At 43.9% G+C, this 24,458-nt stretch overlaps 1 protein-coding gene across 1 annotated transcript in view; it reads left to right on the top strand.

Moving 5' to 3' along the window:
* The first annotated feature begins 2,392 nt into the window (after positions 1-2,392).
* Positions 2,393-24,458, top strand: part of LOC140228489 (phosphatidylinositol phosphatase PTPRQ-like) — a 43,036-nt gene continuing 20,970 nt past the window's right edge. The window contains 7 exon segments of the mRNA XM_072308705.1: positions 2,393-2,404; positions 4,478-4,582; positions 4,585-5,173; positions 9,339-9,632; positions 11,069-11,356; positions 11,967-12,278; positions 13,362-13,631. Coding sequence (XP_072164806.1) covers positions 2,393-2,404; positions 4,478-4,582; positions 4,585-5,173; positions 9,339-9,632; positions 11,069-11,356; positions 11,967-12,278; positions 13,362-13,631 — 1,870 coding nt within the window.

Genomic DNA, 24,458 nt, shown 5'->3' with positions numbered 1-24,458 from the left:
TGTTGAAGGGTATGGACCATAAAAGTTTAGAAGAAACCATAAACACAAACATGCAGTCATGCAGGCTGGCCTGTTAATCTGACCATTTCATTGACATCATATGTCATTCATCCCGCAGTGAGATATTCATTGTTCCTTCATGTGACACTCAGACTTGGAAAAAGGGCAATTTGTCATTGTTGTATTTATTTTCTGACAAACTACTGTTATAAGTTACTGAAATCCTTGCATCTGATTGGCTGAGAGCAAACTGCGGCAGGCAAAACAGAAATGAATCCAAATTTCTCCTATCTTTCAATAATACTAATTATATGTCTATATTTTATGTATTCGTCTACCGACTTGTCGCTCTGCCTATCTCTCACACCATTCTCTAACCTGTGTCTGTCGTCCTGCCTGAATTTTCAAACTGTGATCGCATTTGTTCTATGCTTCCCTATTTCCTTTTCAATTAAAAAAAGAGTAAAACTTGCAGCTCAATTTGTTGCGGTAGCTCTTAAATATTTTGAAAAATTCAAGTACCAGTATGAGTCAATCTCAAACAACTTATAAAAGATACGAGCACACGCCCAAGCACGTAAACAATGTAAATGCATTAAAATAAGTAAGGAATCTGCATATTCTTTCTTTTTTAAAGTGCGCCTTGCCGGAGGGGCGGATGAGAGAGAAGGCCGAGTTGAGATTTTCTGCGACGGGTTGTGGGGCACGGTGTGCGACGAAGGATGGGATATGAAAGAAGCAAACGCCTTCTGCAGACAGCTGGGTCACACCTCAGCTGCTTCAGTTCACGGGGACGCGCACTTTGGGCCGGGTTCCGGCCCCATCTGGATCGATGACTATACTTATTGCCCTACTGGAAACGAGAAATCCCTCCTGGAGTGCTATCGATGGCCGTGGGGCTGCTATCCGTCTGTTCATAGTTCGTCTTGTGGCCATGACAAAGATGTTGGAGTGCGCTGTGAAGGAGAACGTAAGCTTATTAAGTCTCCTGTCATATCCTATAATTCCTTCATCTTGCTGATTTTCAATGCATTTTTATCACTATTTGTATATTATTCATACTATTTGTTTATTTAAACATTTCCTTTCATGAACAGAGAAAATATTCGATAAAATGAAATATTCTTTCGCACAATTCGGTCTGCCTTGTTTTTGTAAAAAAAAAAATGAAAAGATTATGAAAGCAAGTAAAGTTCAGCAATTGATAATATACATACACAGTACACTAATATACCTTTCAATATTGGAGTAAATAATTTCAGGTCTCTATAAAGTTTACTACATACAAACACGCTTTATTTTCTACGGTTGACAGTGGTTGATTAGGATTTAACTTTTATTTCAAATTATTCTTTGAAATTATTTTCCAACGCTTCACTTTATCTTAATTGGTTTGTATCCGAGTACGTAAAATGCCATTATACCCAAACGTACATCTGTTACTACAATGATGTGTATATACATTATAAACAAAAAATGCATTTTCTTCTTCCCCAACCTGCAGACTTTTAAGCAAAAACTGAGATGTTTCAAACTATTGTGCTATATATATACGCTGATACGCGTTAGATAAAAGTAAATCAATTTTTGAAGTTAAATACACGGAGCATGGCTGACTAATCTTTCTACACAGTATAAAAAGAGACAGAATAGTGATAATAATTTGCTCATTGTATCACCATTTTGGTAAATCTGTCGCAAAATAAGGCAAGCAAGAATGAAAAAGTTAATTGTTTTTCCACAAGACTATAAAAGATACGTAATCAGTGTGATATATTATACATATACGTCATTACATCTGTGCTTATTTAACGAAACCTACATATTGATTGCTATACTGATAAAGATGGACGGATTGTGGGTTTTTTTTTTCAGGAAACACAAGCGCTTTGGATACCAATTACGACAACGTGACCTTTTCCCAAGGCTTTACCAACGGTGCTGACCATTATTATGACGTGAGGAGTGAGTTGAACTTTACCCCCACTTCCGCTAACGATGGTGACATTCTGCAGTGTCATGTTTACGGAGTTGTACGGTCGGTAACTCTCCAACTTATCGGTGAGTCGAGTAGTAGTACTATCGGTGAGTGCTATTAAAGTGATTTTTGCACCCACAGGTCTAACCCCCCCCCCCCCCCCCAGCTATCGTAGTGGTCCGTGATCAGACCGAATGATGAATTTCTGCCATGGAGGTGGTGATGGAAATACTTGACACCACAGTACCACCAGCAGACAATACCATCTTTCCACTTTATTCAGCCATTTACTATAGGAAGCTATGCCTTTCTCTTCTCCTCCTTGTACCTGCAAGACGACTACTCCAAGGCCGCCGTCACGCGCATCCGTGTCTAGACTAAAATTATTGGTCATTTGTCGTAGGACAGGGCAATATGGAAGCTCTGGTCAGCATGTGTTTCAGTCTCACGAAAGATCCTTAGCATTCTTCGGCCAAAACAAATGACTTGTCTTTCTCTCTTAGTTGATGGAGAGAGCGAGAAATATACTAGTATCCAAAAATCCTTCAGAAATCTAGGAGACCTGGGAAACATGGTCGGCCTCATGCCAAAAGGGCCCTAACATTGTACAAAGTCTATGGTGTTAAGGCCCTTCTGGCATGAGGCTGACGTTTATAGATGTCATGCACACTCTTTGGAAAAGGTCACCATCGCAACAGAGTCAATTTTGCCCGGATCTGTTGCCACGTCACCTGCAGGGACTATGTTGCCACATCATCTGCAGGGACTACATCCCATGGTCCATGGAAGGAACTTGTCTCTGTAGGAGGACGCACTTTTTTATCGGTTGAGCTTTACTCCTGATTGTTAAAGTCTGTCAAGTATCACAACGTCTAGCCTGTCGAGTTGATCAGTAATGGATGTGCTGTACATTATCACATCGTCAAGGTACACCACGCAAGTTTTTCCAATCAGTTCATCAAGCGCATTGGTAATCAAACGTTCGAAGGTGGCAGGCGCATTGCACAGGTTAAGTAGCATAACTCAGAATTGATAGACATCATGACAGTCAAGAATGTCATCTCTTTACGATTTTTTCCGTCGGACATTTCTACCGCTTTTTAAGAATTGAAAAGTATTTCAACCAAAACATCCTTTCCAAGGAGTCATCATTCCGGGGAATTCCTAAGGGGAAATGCATCTCTTGTAGTAACTGCATTTATTTTCCTAAAATCAACTTGAATCTTGTAAATCAACCCTTTTTTTTCCACCGATATTACTGGCGAGGCCCATGGGCTCCCTGACGGCTCAATGACACACCGCGTTCAGTTATAATCTTCCATGTGGCTTGACTCTTCGTCACGCTGATGTACTGGTAGTCTTCTTGCTCGTTCACGGGTGGGAGGGTAAAGTCCTGAGTCGGTTTGATGCTGGCCCATGCTCGTTCTTCCAAGGTCTTTGGAACTGGAAACACATTTCTTACTTATTCAATGATTCCGCCTGTAAGTGCTTCTCTTCTCGATAGCCTTGTTCCAATTGTCCCTCAGATATTTGGGTAATTTCAATTCTTATTTCTGTCTTCTGTTCTTTACCTGACTCATCCTCACAATAATGTGACATCACCACTTCTTCACACTGCCCTGATTTCATTTTGGTGCAGTTTTTAATGAAATACCAGACACATTTAGAAGACGGACAGAAAAGTTTTACCGGCTGATTTTGTTGTCAGTCTCTGACAATTACCATAACAACAATCAGTGACCAGAGCTTCTCAACCAGTCAAAACCACGGATTTAACAGGCCTTTGTCAGGGCTGACAACTTTCATGAAACGGTGCCCTGGTATCATTCCATTCATTTCATGTCTTCTCTTCGTGTCAGAGGAGTTCCAGTTTTGTGTTATCCACCTCTCGAAATTCAACTGAGTAGGGTAACTCAAGAGGCTATGGAGGAAAGTTATTGAAAGCCAGTAAAGGGGTAGGTTGACAGAGAAAAGGTCAGACACAAGATGTGCTGTGATTCTATCACGTAAGGGCACGAACATATGATTTGAAGTAGCATTTAAAAGAGAGTTTAGCGTATTCATAGTAGGAGTAGATTGATATAAGCCGAACACGTGGTGACATGAGTATATGGACATGGCAATAAAGTGATTGGTTCGTATTTGTCACCATTTTGCCACATAATATCAATACAACCTTCTATTTTATAAACTCATTTTGATTTCCCAGTCGGCAAAACTTTCAGAGTGAACTCTGAAAAAATATCTTTAAAAAAGATCGGTATATTTTGCGAGTTGCTTTTCTGTAATATTTATTATTTTATGTTCTGATTCACTCAGATATTCACAAATTTGGAAAATAAGTTTGAAGTGGGTTGTTCATAAGCAATATAAGCTGATGAGCAAGGATGCTGTTTTCATAGAAGTAAGTTTGCATGACAGCGCGGCAGGAAGGTGGCCTTTGAGTTGAAGGAGTCACCCGCTGACATGGAGTAGTTAGGAAGTGCCTAGGAAAGACAGAATTGGTATTTATATTGGAAATTGGCTGTGTGTGATGGTATGCTTCCAGCTAACTCGACGGAAAGAAGTTCGACGGGCGCAAGTTCCAGTTTCAGTTCTGTCCAGTCCACGTCTCATTCACGCAATCGATGGGATCCCAGAAGGTTTCAGTACACCCAGCACCTGCGAACATGTCCACCATGCCTTTGACGGAATTTATTGGTCCCGAAGATCCCACAAACCCAGGTCCGTCTACAAGGCAAATCACATTAGACACTGGTGGTCCGTCGAATGGGACTCCATTTAACGCGACAAGCACAGAAGGATCGGCGACGCTTGTTACGGTCACCGCCCTTGTTACGGATTTTGCGACTGAGACTATGCTACTTACCGAAGTCCAAGAGACCGAAATTATAAGCGAACTAGCAACTGATACATCAGCAGATTCGACGACGCCCAGTCTTCTGCAAAACCCCACAGCGACCCCTCCGACAACGATTCGACCGGAGTCAAGCTCTTCAATGATTACGGAAGCGATAACGGATCTCGTCCCGGATTCCGCTTCTGAAGTGTCGGTGGAGACGCCGGAGGAATTGGTGACGGTCGAGACATCCACCGAAGTCGTGACGTACATCGACACGACGGATGATGGCTCGACAGATGTTACCGACCCCCTTCGCGATTCAACCACGCCCATCGCAACGACACCAGTGTCGGGTAAGAGTTCCTAGTCACTCCTTTTCAAAAGCATGAATGTAAAAACCGAAGGAAGAAAACCAAGGCTTGTGAAGTTTTGCTCTGGTGTCATTTCATTCATTTCATGTTCTCTCTAATCTTGGTCTTGTTTTGTCCAACTCCCGAAATTCCGCTGAACAGGTAATCATATAAATCAAGAGGCTATGTAGGAAAGTTATTGAAGGGGTAGGTTGAGAGGGGTCTCGGGCAATTACCCCCTAGGCAATTACCCCGGATTTTTCCCCTGGCTCTAATCCTAATCCTGAACCTAATCCTAACCCTAACCCAAACTCTAAACCCTAAACCTAACTCTAACCCTGATCTTTATTGTAACCATAACACTAATAGTCGGGAGGTAAGTGCCCTCGGGGGGTAATTACCCTGATACGGTTAGAGAGGAAATTTCTTCAGACACAAGATGTGTTAATTCTATCGCATATGAGCACGCACATACCATTTGAAGTTAGCATACGAAGGAGAGTTTAAAGCTCATCCATGGAGAGATTAGTAGGAGTTGATAATTGGCATCAGCTGGACAGGTGGTGACTTGTGTGTTGACATGGTGATGACGTGATTGGCTCGTATATATTTGTCACCATTTCACCACTTAATTTCACTGCAACCTCCTACTTCATCAAATCATGGTTAATTATAATAATGATACATACAATCATAGCGCCTTTCTCCACTCTGATTAAATGCTCAAGGCGCTTTACATCAAAGCAAAAAGACTGAAAATACAAGTACATACACCGTAATAAAAGAAGATGAAAAAGAAGACATGAAAGTCTGTCTTCAAAATGCACTACTAAACAAATATGATTTTAAATTACTCCTAAAAGATGTTATGGAGCTTGAGTCTTTCAGCTCACGAGGAAGTGAATCCCACAGTGTTGGTCCAGCGTGAGCGAAAGCTCGTTCCCCCAAGATTTCCTAGAAAACGAAATATGCACCCTGATAGCAGACTGACGTCAATAAGACGTCTTAACTTGGTCGCAGCTGGTAAAACTGGTCGCACGTCATATTGAGACCGTTAAATAACGTAAAATTTACGTCCGTTTTTTGACGTATTTATCACGTCATTTTAACGACGTATTTATGAGATAAATTTCACGTCAGTCTTAAGACTAATATCTATCACGTCATATTAGCGACGCATTCATGACGAAAATTTCACGTCAGTTTTGTGACGTGTTCATCACGTCATATTAGCGATGTATTTATGACGTAAATTTCACGTCAGTTTTGCGACGTATTTATTACGTCATGTTAGCAACGTATTTATGACGTAAATTTCACGTCAGTTTTGTGACGTGTTTATCACGTCATATCAGCGATGCATCTATGACGAAAATTTCACGTCAGTTTTGTGACGTGTTCATCGTGTCATATCAGCGATGTATATTTATGACGTAAATTCCACGTCACTTTTGTGACGTGTTCACATGTCATATCAGCGATGTATTTATGACGTGAATTTTATGTCAGTTTTGTTACGTGTTCATCACGTCATATCAGCGATGTATTTATAACGTAAAGTTGACGTCAGTTTTGTTACGTGTTCATCACGTCATGTTAGCGATGTATTTATGACGTAAATTTTATGTCGGTTTTGTGACGTGTTCATCACGTCATCTTAGCGACGCATTTATGACGTGAATTTTATGTCAGTTTTGTGACGTGTTCATCACGTCATGCAAAATTAGTGACGTATTTATGACGTAATTTTCAAGTCAGTTTTGTTACGTGTTCGTCACGTCATATTAGCGACGTATTTATGACGTAAAGTTGACGTCAGTTTTGTTACGTATTCATCACGTCATATTAGCGATGTATTTATGACTTATTTATGACGTGAATTTAATGTCAGTTTTATGACGAGTTCCTCGATCACGTCATGTTAGCGACGCATTTATGACGTAAAGTTCACGTCAGTTTGGTAACGTGTTTATCACGTCATATTAGCGATGTATTTACGACGTGAATTTTATGTAAGTTTTGTGACGTGTTCATTACGTCATGTAATATTAGCGACGTATTTATGACGTCATTTTCCCTGTCAGTTTTGTTACGTGTTCCTCACATATTAGCGATGTATTTACGACGTAAATTTCCCGTCAATTTTGCGACGTATTTATCACGTCATGTAAGATGACGTAAATTTCACCTCAGTTTGATGAATATTTAGGATTACGTCATATTAGTGAGTATTTATGACGTAAAATTCACGTCAGTTTTTTTTTTTTACGTATTCAGCACGTCATAATTATTAGTGACGCATCTGTGGCGTAATATTTACGTCAGTTTTTGCGACGTATATTTGTGACTTCTCAGATAGCAGACTGAGGACGTCTTGAAGACGTCAATATGACTTCTTTATGCAACCATTTTTTCTCGTTACATTCATGATCATAATATGACGGAAGTTTTACGTCAATTATTCAACCAATTATTTACCGGTAATTAAGTCAAACGTTAGATGTGTTTTCTTTTTTTTGTTTGTTTACTTTTTGAACAACGTTATAACTATTTATGGCATGTTTTCACGTCATTTCTATACAGAAATAGTATTTGCTATCAATTGGAATCGGCTGGACAGAAACGACATATTGAATATTTGATTAAATTTTTAAAACAAGGTAGAGGACTGCATGGCACACCAAATAGCATACCAGGTGACTCCTTGGAGCAATTAAACACACCAAACTTGGCAAATTCACAACAAATGGACTCTAAGCACGGTTGTACTGGTAAAAATTGGCAGATTTACAAGTTTATTTAATCATAAAATTATCAAATGAACTGGAATACTAAAATATGTCAGTTCATTCGAGGTTAAACTAGAATAATCTTGGCTACGAAACCTTCTAAGAAAAGCCAATAGGCTTATACATACAAAATGATTTTTACTTCTTGTGTTCTGTATCTGTCACTCACATTCTTGTGTGTGCTGTATCAGCCATTTTCTCTGTCGGATTTGTTCAAGTTTGTTATTGAGATCGATGTATGGGCTTTATCAGCCTTATTTTTTTTTTATTTCATTATACTTTGCAACTGTTGTTAATATTGTTATATTATAACACGATAACGGATCTCGTCCCGGATTCCGCTTCTGAAGTGTCGGTGGAGACGCCGGAGGAGTTGCTGACGGTCGAGACGTCCACCGAAGTCGTGACGTACATCGACACGACGGATGATGGCTCGACAGATGTTACCGACCCCCTTCGCGATTCAACCACGCCCATCGCAACGACACCAGTGTTGGGTAAGAGTTCCTAGTCACCCGTTTTCAATAGCATGGATGTAAAAACCGAAGGTAGAAAACCAAGGCTTGTGAAGTTTTGCTCTGGTGTCATTTCATTCATTTCATGTTCTCTCTGATCTTGGTCTTGTGTTGTCTAACTCCCGAAATTCCCCCGAACAGGTATATAAATCAAGAAGCTATGGAGGAAAATTATTAAAGCCGGGTAGGTTGAGAGGGGTCTAGGGCAATTGTCCCCGAGGCAATCACCCCGGACTCTTCCCCTGGCCCCAATCCTAATCCTAATCCTAATCCTGAACCTAATCCTAACCGTAACCCTGACCTTTATTGTAACCTTAACACTAATCAGTGTTTAGTCGGGAAGTAAGTGCCCCGGGGGTAATTGCCCTGATATGGTTGAGAGAGGAAATTTGTTCAGACACAAGATGTGTTAATTCTATCGCATATATTATGAGCACGCACATCGAGTACCATTTGAGGGTAGCATACAAAGGAGAGTTTAAAGCTCATCCATAGAGAGAGTAGGAGTTCATTGACATTAGCTGGACAGCTGGTGACTTGTGTGTTGACATGGTGATGACGTGATCGGCTCGTATATATTTGTCACCATTTCACCACTTAATTTCACTGCAACCTCCTACTTCATCAAATCATGGTTAGAGCTCCCAGTTGCCAAAACTTTCACCTTCAGAGCAACTTCAGGAAAACATATCATTTTTTTTTATCGGTATATATAATTGCGAGTTATATTTACTCATTTGGAAAGTAAGTTCGAAGTGGTTTGTGTGTAGCATACGTGCTGCTATTGAGCGAGGATATTGTTTATTAGAAGTGAGGTTTGACATCATAATCATGTCACCTTTTTTTTTTCTCCCGTCATTGCAGCAACCCCGACACCACCTGAGCTCTGTGACTTCGAGGTCGCACCGACATCCGTGCACGTTTGCCTCTGCAACTCGTCCCTCACCGCGTCCAACTACACATATCGAGTGGAACTGGTGCGCTGTCTCCACGGCAACGGGACTGGTCCGGACGTACCCGTCCATACCGATCGCCAAGAGCCCAGGCCTGGGTGCTGGAATATCAGCGTTCCCCTCGGCGGTTCTTATCGGCTGGTCGTCACTGCTTTCGATGGATTCGGGGGCAACGCGAGCACGCCGACGTCCTATTTTTATACAAGTAAGTTTGCATGACAGCTCGGCAGGAAGGCAGGCCCTGAGTTGTAGGAGTCACCTGCTGATAGATATTGGTCCCTGTGCGCGTGCTTTCTACTCGATATATCACGGAAGGAGCACTCATTGTTTAGTGTCAAAAGTAGGTAATGCATAATTGTGACAGGCATTTACTCGAGCAATGCTGTCACAGGCAGCAGTGCGACCTGCAGGGACAGGGCTAGTTCTCGGGGTTCGGAATATCATGCGGAGTGTTACCGTGCCTACCTCGATGTCACGTCTGCGAACGAAATCTGAGCTTTCTAGCTTGGCTTTCCTCATCTGTCTCATTCCCATGCCTTGTTGGAATAATAATCACGTGATTGCCTTTACGCCAGAGTTTAAGGTAGGTAATTGGAAAAGTTCAGTATACGAGCTGAGTTGCTGGATATTTTTTTTTTGTTGTTGTTGTTGAAAAAAAGGGGTTCTACCAAGGGGCGGCATAAAGTCAGGACTTTCCAACGCGATGACTTCAGTAACTTTAATTTTTTTTTTTTGTCCCTTGCTCAATAAATCTTGCTCATCGGTTCGTGCCAGCCTCAAGTTAGGCTTATGCTTGTCATAAATTAGAGCGCTAAAATACTTGCTATATACTTGTGATTAACTTTTCTTGAAATGACCAATCAGTGAGGGTTATTTGAAAATTATCACCGGTGGATGCAGACATCCAGAGAATTGTAATCAGACAATCCCAGGTTTTGTAGAAAATGCACCCATACATTAACACAAACACACGCACACACATACACACCACACACGTACATTAAGTAACTGTGTTAATTTTTATCAGCAAAGCAACGAAAAAACCTAGCGCTTTTTACCCATGCCTTATTTTCCCGAAGTAATTCCCGATGTATTCTGTCGTACGTTTAGGCATACGATCCTAGTCTCGCCTATAGTAGCACATGTACGATGAAGGAGGTATTAGTCTCGCCTACAGTAGTACACTGTACATGTACGATCCAGGAGGCATTAGTCTCGCCTATAGTAGTACACACCTGTACCAGTTGGTACGACGTATTCACGCAGGTTGTGTGAGACGATCAATAGCTACTGGATGGCAAAGTACAGTAATCGTGCTTGTAGCGCCTACTCTCTCTCCTTCTCTCGGCGTGGCATTCTTTCTATATACCGTTATATTTCGTTCTCCTTTACTGTAATATTACCTCTCTGTCGCCTCATATGTCGCACTGATATCAGTTCTTCCCACGTCTTCTCTCACAACCTCGTTTAATTCTCCGCTCCTCGTATTTCCTTGCACGTTAGTCATTCCACACCTCACCTCGAGGTAACTGAAATATCACTCGATAGATCCATGATTACTTATGATGTGAGGGTGACAGTCATGTTTTCGACTCCCTTTCTCTAATGTGTGTTTACATCCACAAATCTCTCAACGCGCAGGTCTGCAGCCGCCCTATCTCTCCGTCATCAAGCGCGCAACCCGCGACCCCACCCTTGACCTCATTTGGGACTTCCAACAAGAAGCATTCGTGGATTACGTCACAGTCTACATGCAGGTGGACGATGATGAGTACATGCAGAAACTGACTTGGATAAGCGTAGGAAGGAATACCATACAGGGAATGTTCTCCTACTTTACCACAAGGTTTGGGGCGAAGCATACATTTCAAGTGCAGATACACTCCGGTAATGAATCTGTCTTCTCAAACAAAGCCAGCTACATCCTGGGTGAGAGTTTCGTTCTTTTCCTTTTCTCTTTCTTAAAGATTTATTCGCGGATAACTTTCTCATTTGAAGAATGTAGTGTTACAATCGGATAGCTAGCCAAGGAAATTAAGACATCAGTTCAGGTTTAATCCAACAGATGACTGAGAAAAACCCCACAAGTTGTTTAGAAAGCTTGAAAGCTCGTAGTGTCCCACTGTGCAATGAGCAAGCATATTAAATGCTCTGTGAGAGGCGTCGTAATTTCTAATGCGCCGATAATTCTTGAACTTAATACAGCTTATGATGGCTCAGTAGTCGAAACCATCTAATAATCTGACACCTGCTACAAATGTCCACCAACCCCCCCCCCCCCCCCCCAAAAAAAAAGAGAGAGATCCCCAGGGGACTTCGACAATTTGTGCATCCTACCAGATACAGTGTTATGATGATACTCAAAGATTAAGAAATTAATAAAACACACAGAAATGTATTTCCTTACAGGGACCGAAGAAACGATTGTGTGAAGTCAGGTATGAATTTCTATCAGTTTCCACTTGTACGACGTTACTGCTCTTTCGTAAGTCACAGTATACCCACACATTGCAATTGTTTCATCTCTGACTTTCCACAGCTCCGTTGATCCCTGAGAAGGCTGATGTGACAAACGTCACAGAGCGGAATATAACACTGCAACTGGCTCCCCTGGAATGCAAGACTTGCTCGTACCTGGTTCGTTACAAACCCACGGGAATGCGCGATCCCGTCGTAGACACGGAGCAATTGCCTGTGGAGTGCCAAGCAACTCCGGAAACCCGCCACCAGAGGTCCGATTGCTACACCGTTATCGCGGATCTGGTACCAGGCACCTCCTACGACATACAGGTCTTCACGGTCAGCTATGAGAAGTTTAGCTCCGGGTCATTTGGCGTACAGAGGAGAACCTGTACGTATCAGAAATTATTATGAAATTGTATAATGGATCCGAATCAAATGATTGCCTGAGCTATCACATGAACAGTCTTTTGTTTTGCCTATATAGGGTCTAACTTTACTTTTCCCAGAACTAAATCTTCCGCTCAGATGTATAACATGCCTATGTATTGCAAATGCATTGCAGTATGTTCTTTTTGTGGGAGGTTCAGTTAGCTCGGAGATAGTGTTAGCCTTTGAATCTTCTGAAAATGGCTGTTTTAGAATTTAAATCACGGTACTATTTTATAAAACAAATAATGCATATTACTTGGTCGGGCGTTAGTTAATTAAATCATCCACCTTTCGTAACTTTTGAACATTTCAAAAGACTCCGTTTCGCCTCGTGTGTTTCTGACTGTTCCGAAGTTATCATTAGGTGGATAATTCTTATTAACAACCTGAGTAATGTGCGTTAATTGTATATTATCATCGTGCCAGACAACAATGTCCTGTGCACGAAGTAGGGTTCAGTCACGAAAAAGCTGACCACAGGCAGATTATGTTATTCAAAAGGGATATCACCAAATGCATTGCTTCTCTACAAGGAAGTAGTCTAGTTCAGCGACCAAGTCGCCCACTGATGACCAGGGCAGGTCCATGATTTAAACCCTAACCCACGATAGCAATATATTTGCCACGAGACACATTTCTATCATTTCATGTCTTAATAAATGATACAGTTATCTGTGCACGAGACGATGATGGAAGTTACACTAATCATACTAGTGGAGATGACGCCTGTCCGGTGATCAGGAGGTCGTGGGTTCGAATCCCTCTCGAGTATGTACGCCCATGATTTTTTATCATGGCTACTACTAAAACACTGATCAATTCAGTGCTTATTTACGTCGATGCAGGGCAATTTGTCAATCAGTTGCAATAATCATACTGTTCTTGCATGCAAGAACAGGCAGAGAACGTAATACTATCATCGCTGAGTTTAGGTTATTGTGCATGATGTTTTTGTTGTTGTTGTTTGGATTCTGATAAACTTTGTTATAGAGGTTATATCTAAGTCTCCAATTTTCCTTTCTTTGCCTTTTATTTTGTTTAGTACCCGCGTCACCACTAAACGTGACGGTAACGAACGTTACCAAAGAGACCATTACTCTCTCGTGGTCGCATGGGGACGGCTACAGGACGCACTACATCCTGCGAGCATGGGCCGAACACAGCGAAGAAATCGGGGAGGTGCACGGGGACGTCACGCACTTCACTTTCCACGATCTTTTGCCTGGGGCCAGCTATGTTGTCTCCATCACAGCCGGAGTCTACCGTATACATGGTGTTTACGTCATCGTAACAAATAGGACCCTGCCGACAGGTAAAGACTGAACGCGTGCCAGACTTAAAGACACTCAATCGGGAGGGTATATGGACATATTTCAGCCGCGGGTGGCGCCACGTAAACTCGCTCCCGAAGTTACTACGAAGCGAAATGTGTGTGTGCGCAAGACATCCCTGCTGCAATGTATCGCGCTATAGTATCTCGATTCCTCGCTTGAGCGCTGAGCTCAGCTGAGATGTGTACGTACTGTACATGTGAACTGCATGCATGGTATACGGTAGCGATCGCAATATCGCCGGCCGTAGTTACAGCGCCTGAGCTGCCTTTTCATAATTATGTACATACGTATACGCACCTTCTATAGTATAGTAGTGGTAGTAGCCTCCAATACATCATCGCATCGTCGATCGTCGTCACTCGTCAACTATACTCGTCAGATCAGATCAGACTAGTAGAGTACAACTACAGACCACAATCAGTTGACAATAGATATAGTAGCCCTACTACATATCGACCACCCTTATTGAAACCGACCGCGTATAATTCGCGCACTGAACACTTAGTACGCACTTTTCTGCGCGCAAAGCACATAAAAATGGATTGGCTTTGAATGTAGATTAGGATGGTGTGGGAAAACGCGATAATTCACTGTTCATTAATGGTTTTAATCAAGGACAAAATTTCGAATGAATATTTTCACCGAATCGTAATGACAGCACAATGTAATGTCTATGGAAGTTTTTAAAAGGCTTCTAAAAAGCTTCTTACAACACGGTGTTCAATACAACTCGGTTTACGTGCATTGTCAATGCAAAATCAGCGGTCGATCCTAAAAACGCGATTTACCGCGGGGAGCTGAAACGAGGCCACGCAAGTTCGTCGGCGATATTTTTGCACTGAAACTTCGAATCGAAAAGGGAACAACGGCATTTGATAGAGCTGGATGTTCTCAATCACGTAGGTCAAGTTTTTTACGTGTCAGTGTTAAATATTCTTATCAAGCAAATAAACATTAGGCGGTCGATTAGTAGTAGGTCCAACCCTACATACATGTGTGCAGGTAAATGTGAGGATGGCCATCATGGACGATGACACATCGTCATGGGTTGCGGACATGACCGCTGAGCTGTCTATTTTGAACATGGACGATTGGGTCGGAGACCCTGTATCATATACTTGCTCGGGCGTTTGTAAATACAAATCGGGGAAGCGGCTTTGGCCGTGCAGGGCCAACGGCCACAGTTGCACTGCACAGTGTACATGTGACCGTGGTAAAAGGGGGCCGTGCACCAACCGACACACCGTTTCATCATCTTCTGTAAATAGATCTATATCTAATCAACACCAGAATCAAATCACAATAACATTGGCAATAGGTCTATATGTTAATTAGTAATTTTGTCTTGACTACATGTATAATGTAGCTTGAGATAGATCTATTCAGTTATTTAAAATTTATTCGCAAATCCTAAATGATATTCTTGGGGAATTTGCGTAATAAACACACGTATGATTTGAAACTACCCTAGCCCGACCAGACGCGAAGCACAGCATCTAACCTTATTTATAACAGCGACTGGGCTGTGTATAGAAATCTACTACCTAGTTCAAACTACTCAAGTAAAATTAAAAAGTCAGTGTCTAGATAAACGTTAGATCTAACCGTTACGAGTAAATTTATGACTTGTTTTTTTTTTATAGATCTAACATTAGGCCAAGACGGTATTACAGTTTGTACTTGTATATTACTAAGCTCTACCTCAGACAGAGTCGAGTCTAACCGTGTTAGACTATTACTGAGTATTAGTCTTTGAGAATAGGCAGTAGATCTACAAGTAGAAATTTATAATTTTATGGGAGTTAGAGAGGCGCTGTAACGTTATAGGCCCTACATACACTTCAATCATTCGTGTACTTACACATCATCTGGATCTGGATTCCTTGAAGTTGTTGACTTGGCCTGGGGTTGCTTGATTGGCGTAAGCCATGGCATTGGACGTGCAGGCAGCTGGGTCGACGTCTCAGGCTGAGTTACAATTCCACCGACCGTGCATGCTGTAACCCGAATTTGCACATTCTAAATTCCTACAAAACTGTTCATGCAACTCCAGCAAGTGGAAAGCAAATTTTTCATCGGCACGCTGACGCTGAAGCTTCCCCTTCTGGTCTCTTACTTGTCCTAGTAAGCATGCTAAGAACACGGCTCTCTGCGTTCTCCACTCGTCGATAGCGTTGTTGTGGACGTGGAGTCCCGGTAGGTAAATCGCACATCCACAATAAGTATTTACCTGTTTCCGTGGCTGTCCTTTCGTCTGTCTTGTATATAGTTGAGTTGGCACTTGGTATAAAATTATCCGTATCAATGTACATCACTTGTCTTCCTGAAATCCTGAGCACCAACTGCGGATGCTGGAAAATGTGCCCCCTTATATACGGGTAAACTCCCGTAAGGGGTCTATGGGAAGCCATAGCGGGTGTGTGATGTGCCCCGCTATAGCCATAGTGGGTGTATGGTACGCCCCGCTATTCCCCACAGGGGTGCTCCTACTACACTCCCCCCCGTTTTGAAAAACTGGGGGCATAATAGAAATAAATGGCCCCAGACCAAATATAAAACTTAGGATATGAACTCCCAAATCCCTCACAACCGGGGATCTCGCAGAGCCCCACCCGTCTTAATGTACAATCTGACCCGTCCTTGGGGGTCTGTCAAGGACATTTCGGCGGACCACCGCCTAGGTCACTCATGTACCGAATGGGGGTGCAAGGGACCGTCGATATTGGGAGGGAGAAAAAACCCTATAACCCATAACCCCCCTGCTGGGATAAAACAGATATTAAAGACCATAGGACGGGAAAACGCCCATCCTACGAAATCCAGTAAAATCACCCCCAAATCACCCAATCACATATAAATTGAACACCTCTCTTGGTATCAGAACAAAAGCCAAGCAAGATGAATAATAACTACTACTATAGATGTACCATGACCAAAACTGTCATGTACACTATACTGCACCTATTGTGCAACAATATGGCAAACTGTTTTGAATACAAAAACCTAGAAAACTTTGGCAATTGCCATCAACAAAACAGCAGCCTAAAACACACAACTGAGCTTAACAATAAAAACAGCCAACTGGCGGAAAACTCTTTCAGTTGAAAACACCGGTTATATTAGGATAGAAATCCTTACTATAAAAAATATAACCGATTTCTATGTACAGCAGGCACGAGTAAAAAGGTCCCTGAACATAATAAAATACCCCTGCCTACCTGCAATAAATGGGTGATTAGGGTGCCAATAACAGTAAAAATATCTATGGCTGCAACGCGGGTATACACATAAATAAAGCCCCGCGACACATATGGAGTTGCCCTCCATACATATGGAGTTACCCTCCATACAGTTTGAGGGCATTTTCCCTCTTCACCACCAGGAGGTGAATTACCTTTCTTATGGGGCTTTTACCTCCATACAATTCGAGGGCATTCTCCCTCATCACCTCCAGGAGGCGAGTCACGCGAATCTCCTTCCCCAATACCTCAGCTACCAGGGAAGCTCCCTCCCCGATGTAGACTGGGGTCATGTAGGGTAAGCCCCTACTGGAAGGAAGGTGTGGAGAATCACTCTCCAACAGCAAATGAGCAAGTGGTACCTTCCCCAATGCCTCCGTTTGGCTTGCACCAAAACCTTACTCGGGAAGTGAACCCGAAGTGGGCATTGTGGAACCCACATTGCCAAACTTCCACCTCACTGGTTACCAGTGAAAAGAAAGAACAGTTAATACTCTCCCTCAATGGAATCCTCCATACCTTAATTCCTTGCCTGACAAGGGGGACACTTGTACTTGTTCATGGTTTCCCCCTCCTGTGGAGTCACTCCCACACAGGAGCCATGGTACCACTCATCACAATAATCACATTGTATCATGAAGGCACCATCGTCTGGTCCATGACAAGTACAATAGAGAGCATCCTCTCTAGGGTGACTGTCCTTTCTACACCATGCAGGGATATCCCTGTCTCTACAGAGCTTCAACCTGTCATGGTGTCTAGTGGAAACAGTATTCCTGAATTCCACACGATAGAGGTCAGGGGAAAGCCGTTGCCTAATGCGGGCTGGTCCCTTCCAAGGGGAGCTTAATTTCTTACACACCCCCTTGATCTTGGCACTATCCAAGACATACACCAAATCCCCTTCTGAGAATTGTCTACGATGTGCACGCACATCGTAATCTCGCTTCATCCTCCTTTGTGTGGAACGCAAGGTCGCACGGGCAGCTTCATGGGCCTTGCTCATGGAATCCACCAAACCGGTAGAATACTCCCCTAAATCAAGAGGGGGTTGCTTCCTCGGTGCAGGATACATCAAATCAGAGGGGAGATTAACCTCCCTTCCTAGCATCAGCATATTTGCTGTGAAGCCAGTACTCCTGTTCACCGTGGCTCGGAGTGCCCCAGCAATCTGGGATAAAAACTCATCCCATTTATTGTGGGTCTTCCCTACATAGCACCTAACGGCATTCATTAAGGTGCGATTGTATCTCTCCACCTGGCCATTGGCAGAGGGGCGGTAAGGCGTTGTCTTTGCTTTGTGAATGGTCAACACCTTACACAGCTCTTTAAAGAGTTGGCTTTCAAAATTCCTTCCTTGATCAGTAAAGATCTCAAGGGGATAGCCAAATCTACTAAAGAACTCCCCTACTGCTGCGCGAGCAGTCTGCTCCGCCGTCTGGGAGGGGGGTGGAATGCACTCCACCCATTTGGTGAATTGATCCACCATCATCAAAATGTACTCATTACCCCTCGAAGATTTTGGTAGTGGACCCAAAAAATCGAGGTGTACTCTCTCTATTGGAGATCCTGCATGGTACATTTTCATGGGACTATGTCCATACCTGCTAGATTTTTTGCTCTGATTGCAGGTTTTACAGGAAGCCACGTACTCCGCGACATCACGTCCCAAACCGTACCAAAAGTAACGCTCCTTTACTAAGGCTTTGGTACGGTCCCTCCCTGCATGGCCTACTGATGGGAGGTCGTGGATAGACTGCAGGACATCCTGCACTAATGAACGTGGGACTACCAGCCGATCCCTTCCATCTTTATGAAAGTACAAGAGTCCATCGATCTTGCGGAAGACATCCCTGTTGATCCACAGGTATTTCTCCGCTGGACTCCACAGCATGGTAGTGGCCTCATTAGGGGTTGTCCCCTCCTTCAGCCATTCTAGCAAATGCGCTAAATGAGGGTCGCCCTCTTGCTCTGCCCTAACGCGCTCATGGGGAACATCCCCTGCCCCTCCATCACCCACCCTAGCCACAGCTATCTCCTCTAAGTGACCTTGGGAACACTGCAAATCTCTCCCAAAATCGTCTAAGACAGCGTGCACTACATTTACATGTATGCTGTCTTCTGTTGCTGCCTTCACTAACTGTGCCTTTGGCTTCACAGTGAGAGGGACTACATAGTCTACCTCGTCCTCGAATTGTGCCCAATTACTATGGGCCTTGGTGCAATATTTGCACCCCTTGCACGGTAAGTCTTCCAAATCGACTCCGTGCTTATACCCCTCACAGAATGAAGAGTCGATCCCCCTCCGCGATAATGCGTCTGCGTTACCATGGCGCCTACCTGGACGATGCTGAATGTCCATATCATATTGGCTCAGCTCTTCAAGCCAACGGGCCAATTGGCCTTGCGGGTAACGAAAGTTAAGTAGCCATCTCAAGCTGCTATGGTCTGTTCGGACCGTGAACTTTCTACCCAGAAGGTAATGGCGATACTGCCGCGTGAACTTCACAACGGCTAGCAATTCTCGCCTCGTGACGCAATATCGCCTCTGCTCAGGGGAGAGTGCGCTGCTTCCGTACGCAATCACCCTTTCCTCCCCATCTTGCAACTGTAGGAGTTCTGCCCCCACGGCATCGTTGGATGCATCCGTATCCAAGATAAACAAATCGTGGGAATTTGGCATAGCCAGAACAGGAGCTTCCATCAAGCGCTGCTTGAGGGTCTCAAATGCTTCCTCCTGTTCTGCATTCCACTGGAATTCCCGCCTTCCAGTGATGCGATATAGTGGAACTGCGATTGCCGCAAAGTTCTTGATAAATGAGCGGTGATAATTCACCAGTCCCAAGAACTGCTCCACCTGCTTGGTACTGCGTGGTACTGGCCAGGACTGAACTGCCTTAATGTGTTCTTCACGGAGTTCGATCCGATTCGCGCTTACCTCTCTACCCAGGAATTCAACCTTCTCCTGGAAGAGAACACACTTTTTGGGTTTCAATTTCAACCCATAGCTTGCGAATCGGCTTAAAACCTCCTCTAAGTTCTGCAAGTGATCCTCAACAGAACGCCCTAGGACTACAATATCGTCTAAACAGGCTAATACTGTGTCCCAGGTTAAGCCGCGCAACACCAAATTCATGGCCCTAGAAAAGGTAGCAAGCGCATTACACAGCCCAAATCCCATTCTTACAAACTCATAAAGGCCATACTTGGTCGTAAAAGCAGTCTTCTTCCTATCGCTTTCACAAATCTTCACTTGATAATAGGCAGAATTAGCATCCAATTTGGCGAACCACCTATTTCCTTCAAGTGTATCTAAGCACTCCTCAATATTGGGGAGAGGATATACATCCTTCCTTGTAACGGAGTTTAACGCACGATAGTCAATGCACCATCGTACTCCCCCATCCCTCTTCCTCACTAACACTGGAGCGGATGCCCACTCTGATTGCGAGGATTGTATAATACCTGCCTCCAGCATGCGCTCAAGATGGGCTTTCTCCTCCCCTGCAAAACTCAAAGGAGTACGCCGCATCTTTTGCTTAACCGGATTAGCAGTCCCAGTGTCAATGGGATGTTCAAGGGCCTGGAAATTCCCTAAATCAAACTCATCCTTAGCAAAGACACGAGCATACTTTGCCAGTAGCTGCTTAAGCTGGGCTTTCTCCTTGCTTGATAGCAAGGATGCGGAGCGCTCATACAGGCTGTGCAAATGTGCTGGAAAATCCAGCTCCCCTGTTTGGAGTTGACACACTTGTGGATCTCCACAAGATTCCTGTATGATGATCCCAGCATCATTCAACTCCTGGGCTTCTCCCAGGACAACCATATTTGTCAATCCCACTGACCTATCAGTGGGGTTAATGGCATACAGCTCCACCCTTTGTCCTGCTGGGTGGATAGAATGTGGTATCATCACACACACATCAAGGGCAGGTTCAAACAAAAAATCCCCTAACCGTTGATCTAAAATGCCGGTGATCCTCTTCACCATGTTGGGAGGAATAACAGTACGTTTCGACACGTACACCCGTGAAACCCTCCCATATGGTGATGGCTCACTGTGATCCATGGGAATGAAATCGTCTCCGATCTGTAATCGGGCTTGTTGAAGGTGCAAGGTCACCTTTTGTTGACGAAGGAGATCTAACCCTAACAACATTTCATCTTCGATGGCAGCCACATACAATTGCACTGAAAATTCAGAATTCCCTAGCTTAATTACAACAGGGCCTACAACCATACCCGGCATTCGCATATCGCGGCCTGCCGCATGTAAAATTACATCCCTGATCTTTTCAGGGCGAGGCTCCAATTTCTCATACAGCTTATCGGAAATAATGGACACTTCAGCCGCAGTATCCACTACTGCCTTCACAGACTGATCTCCTATCTGTACCGATACAATGAACATAGAGGTCGACCTCAATTTACACACAATGACTCCATCTTTGTTGGTAGAGCTATTTTCTCCTAATGGGTTCACGTCAACGGGCGCGTTCCCACCCCTGGTAATGTCATCTCCCTGAGGGGGGAGGGTGTCTCCCTCTTGGGTTCTTTCCTCAATATATTGCCCCAAAAGGGAAATAACCGGATCAAATTCAGGGTGGTCACTGTCCTTGCCCCCATGGCTACCTGAATTGCTCGTCGAAGATGGGCCCGCAGTTGTGTGGGTCGGGGTAGGGCCTAATCCTCCGACCCCGAGGAGTTTGACTCCTCTTCTGCCCCCAGGAAGGACACCCTCTTCTCCCGGGGAGGTGATTGCAACTGCGGACAATTCTTCTTGAAATGACCGAGCTGCCCACAGTGATAGCAGGTTACTGCAGGGAGAGTGACAGGTGCCTCCTTTTGCATGAAGGATGTCACTTGCTCTGCTAACCTACTCATCTTATCTCCCACTGTATTCATACTATGGGCGAGCTTGGTCATTTTGTCTTCCAGGTCAGTAACCCGTCGCTCTAACCTGGAGAAATTTGACTCCCCTGGACGACCCAGGGAGCGAGGTGTTACATCCACCTTGCATACATGTGACTCCTCAACCATCTCAGGAGAAACAGTGAGGGTCTTTGCGTGCTTTGGTTTCCCATACACGACTTGACGAGAGTGCTTATGCCAGCGGATAGCTTCGACAGCCTCCTCAATGGTAGATGGACGTTTGTCCAAGGCAAAGCACCCCGCGTCCCTGTCCAGGCATCCCTGGCACAGACGCAGTACTACCTGCCTAGATAGACACCTATCCTGTACCCCAGGAAACGCCCTTGCAGATAGGTCGCGCATCCTATCTGCCCAATCATCAAGGGACTCATCCGCGCCCTGCTTAGCACTCATAAACTCCACTTGTACTGCCTCTGGCGGTTCACTTTGGCCAAAGCGTTCAGCAAGGCGTGAAATTACTTGAACATAGGTCAGCCTAGGCTCCCTATCTAATAGCGAATCAAAGTACTCGCTTGCCTTGCCTTCCAGGCACCAGCACAAGTGGTTGAGACACTGCGGAAGGGTCCAGCTCCTATCCGCAGCAAATGCTTCGAATTTGCGGTAAAATGCCCGCCAACTACCCGCACCATTAAAGGTGATGGACTTGGGTGGGTTCTGGTGCTTTGGAGGGTTTTGTCGTTCCACACCTGAGGAGTAGGATTCACTATCTTCCTCCCTATACTGCCTCTGTGCGGCCTGATATCGGAAAGGAGGGTATTCTTCCCTCACATCCCGTTGAGGGATATTGTACTCCCTCGCTCCTCCATTCCTCCTGAACCACCCACTGTTCTGGTTGCCCATATATGGGGCATTGTACCGTGAAGGTTCTACATCCCCTCCACTGTGGGAACTCCACGGCCTGTTATACGCAGGAGGTTCCATGTCACCTCGACTGCGATTACTCCGCGGTCTATGACTAGATGGAGTATCCCTCCGTCCCTGTCTTCTCCCACCCCTTGTCTCTGTTCTTCCCTGCCCTGGTGGGGGATAAGAGTCATGTGGGTATGCAGACAAACCTGAGTTTGCCAATCCCTCACCCCCTCTGCTAGAGGGGTTCATGACTGTAGCTCCCACCTCAGAGCGGGTGCGGAAGGTTTCGTCACGTTTACCGTGACCGATTCCCTCTTCCGCTATGGAACGAGAGGGGTGGGTAACTACATGAGAGGACTCGAGAGGTGTTTCAGGTATCAGAAGGGGCGATTCAGCTTCTGCTAACCTTTCCCTTGACTCTACCCTTGGGCTGAAGTCCAGCCTCTCTAATAAGTCCCCACTCACGTACTCCCCCTCTGCTTCCACCATGTTGGGAGTAACCCTCCCATACTCCCTCCTCAATTCGAGGAGATGGTGCGCCTGGGCAGGGGTTGCTCCCACTGCCAACAAATCTGTATAACTACAAGTGTTAATGGGGATCCTCCCCTGTGGCTCACCTGTAGCCATACTATACAATCTCCCTCTCTAAGGAGGGTGTTTACCTTTAATACACTCAAAAGGTATAGATTCTAATATACCCAGTATACAAGAGGACTATACCGTCACACTATTAACCTACAGTAGTAACACTGCACAAAAACTATACAATCACGCTATTAACCTTACAGTGACAACACTGCACACGAAAACTATACAGTCACACTATTGACCTAACAATGGCAACGCTGCACAGAAACTATACAGTCACGCTATTAACCTTACAGTGACAACACTGTACAAAAAACTATACAGTCACACTATTAACCTAACAATAGCAACACTGCACAGAAACTATATAGTCACACTATTAACCCAACAGTGTCAATCACCGTACAGAAAAACTATACAGTCACACTATTACCCTAACACTAACAGTGATAACACTGTACCCCACCCCCAATTACTTAAAAATCGTGGGGAGGTGAGAAAAAAAACTACAATTCCTGGAATAAAAAATCTACCAAGAATTGAACAAGTTCCAAATGGGTAATAATTCCCTGTTTATACGCCTCGATAACAAACAACAGAAACTGGAGGCGGCCCTGAATGGCAATCCAGAAAATCTCCTGGTCATCCACGTCAGGCATGCCCTCCAGTAACACTCCACAAAAATAGGACTCACCTAAGAAAACCCCAAGGCAGCCCTTGCTAACCTAAAAAAACAACAAAACTTATATATATATATCCACTTAACTAATTATTAAAAACTAATTATACCTTCACACAAACAAATCACACTATTTAAAACAATGTATGTGGGATGCACCACAAACACAAACACCTCACACACAATACCACTAATAACCTATCAGTATAATAAAATACACACCTTACTTTACCAAAATATTAATCACAAAATTAAATCCCTATTTATAACCGGAACTAATATTTGGCCAGTTAAGGCAAAACTCAATAAAACACTAGTGATAGTATCCGAGCAATGAAGAAACCTTCAGAGTGAACGGACAACTAATACTATGACACGGCAAGTATAAAAATAAAACAATCATGTACTTACCAACAAATCCCTGTACATCAGCACTATGGCAACAATAATACGCAAAAATGCTGCCTACATTCAAAAACAAAACACTGACAATACAAACTACAAAAGGACAAACCCCT

Source organism: Diadema setosum, chromosome 5, assembly GCF_964275005.1.
Source record: "Diadema setosum chromosome 5, eeDiaSeto1, whole genome shotgun sequence".
Classification (NCBI taxonomy): domain Eukaryota; kingdom Metazoa; phylum Echinodermata; class Echinoidea; order Diadematoida; family Diadematidae; genus Diadema; species Diadema setosum.
This window is presented reverse-complemented; position numbering and strand designations above follow the sequence as displayed.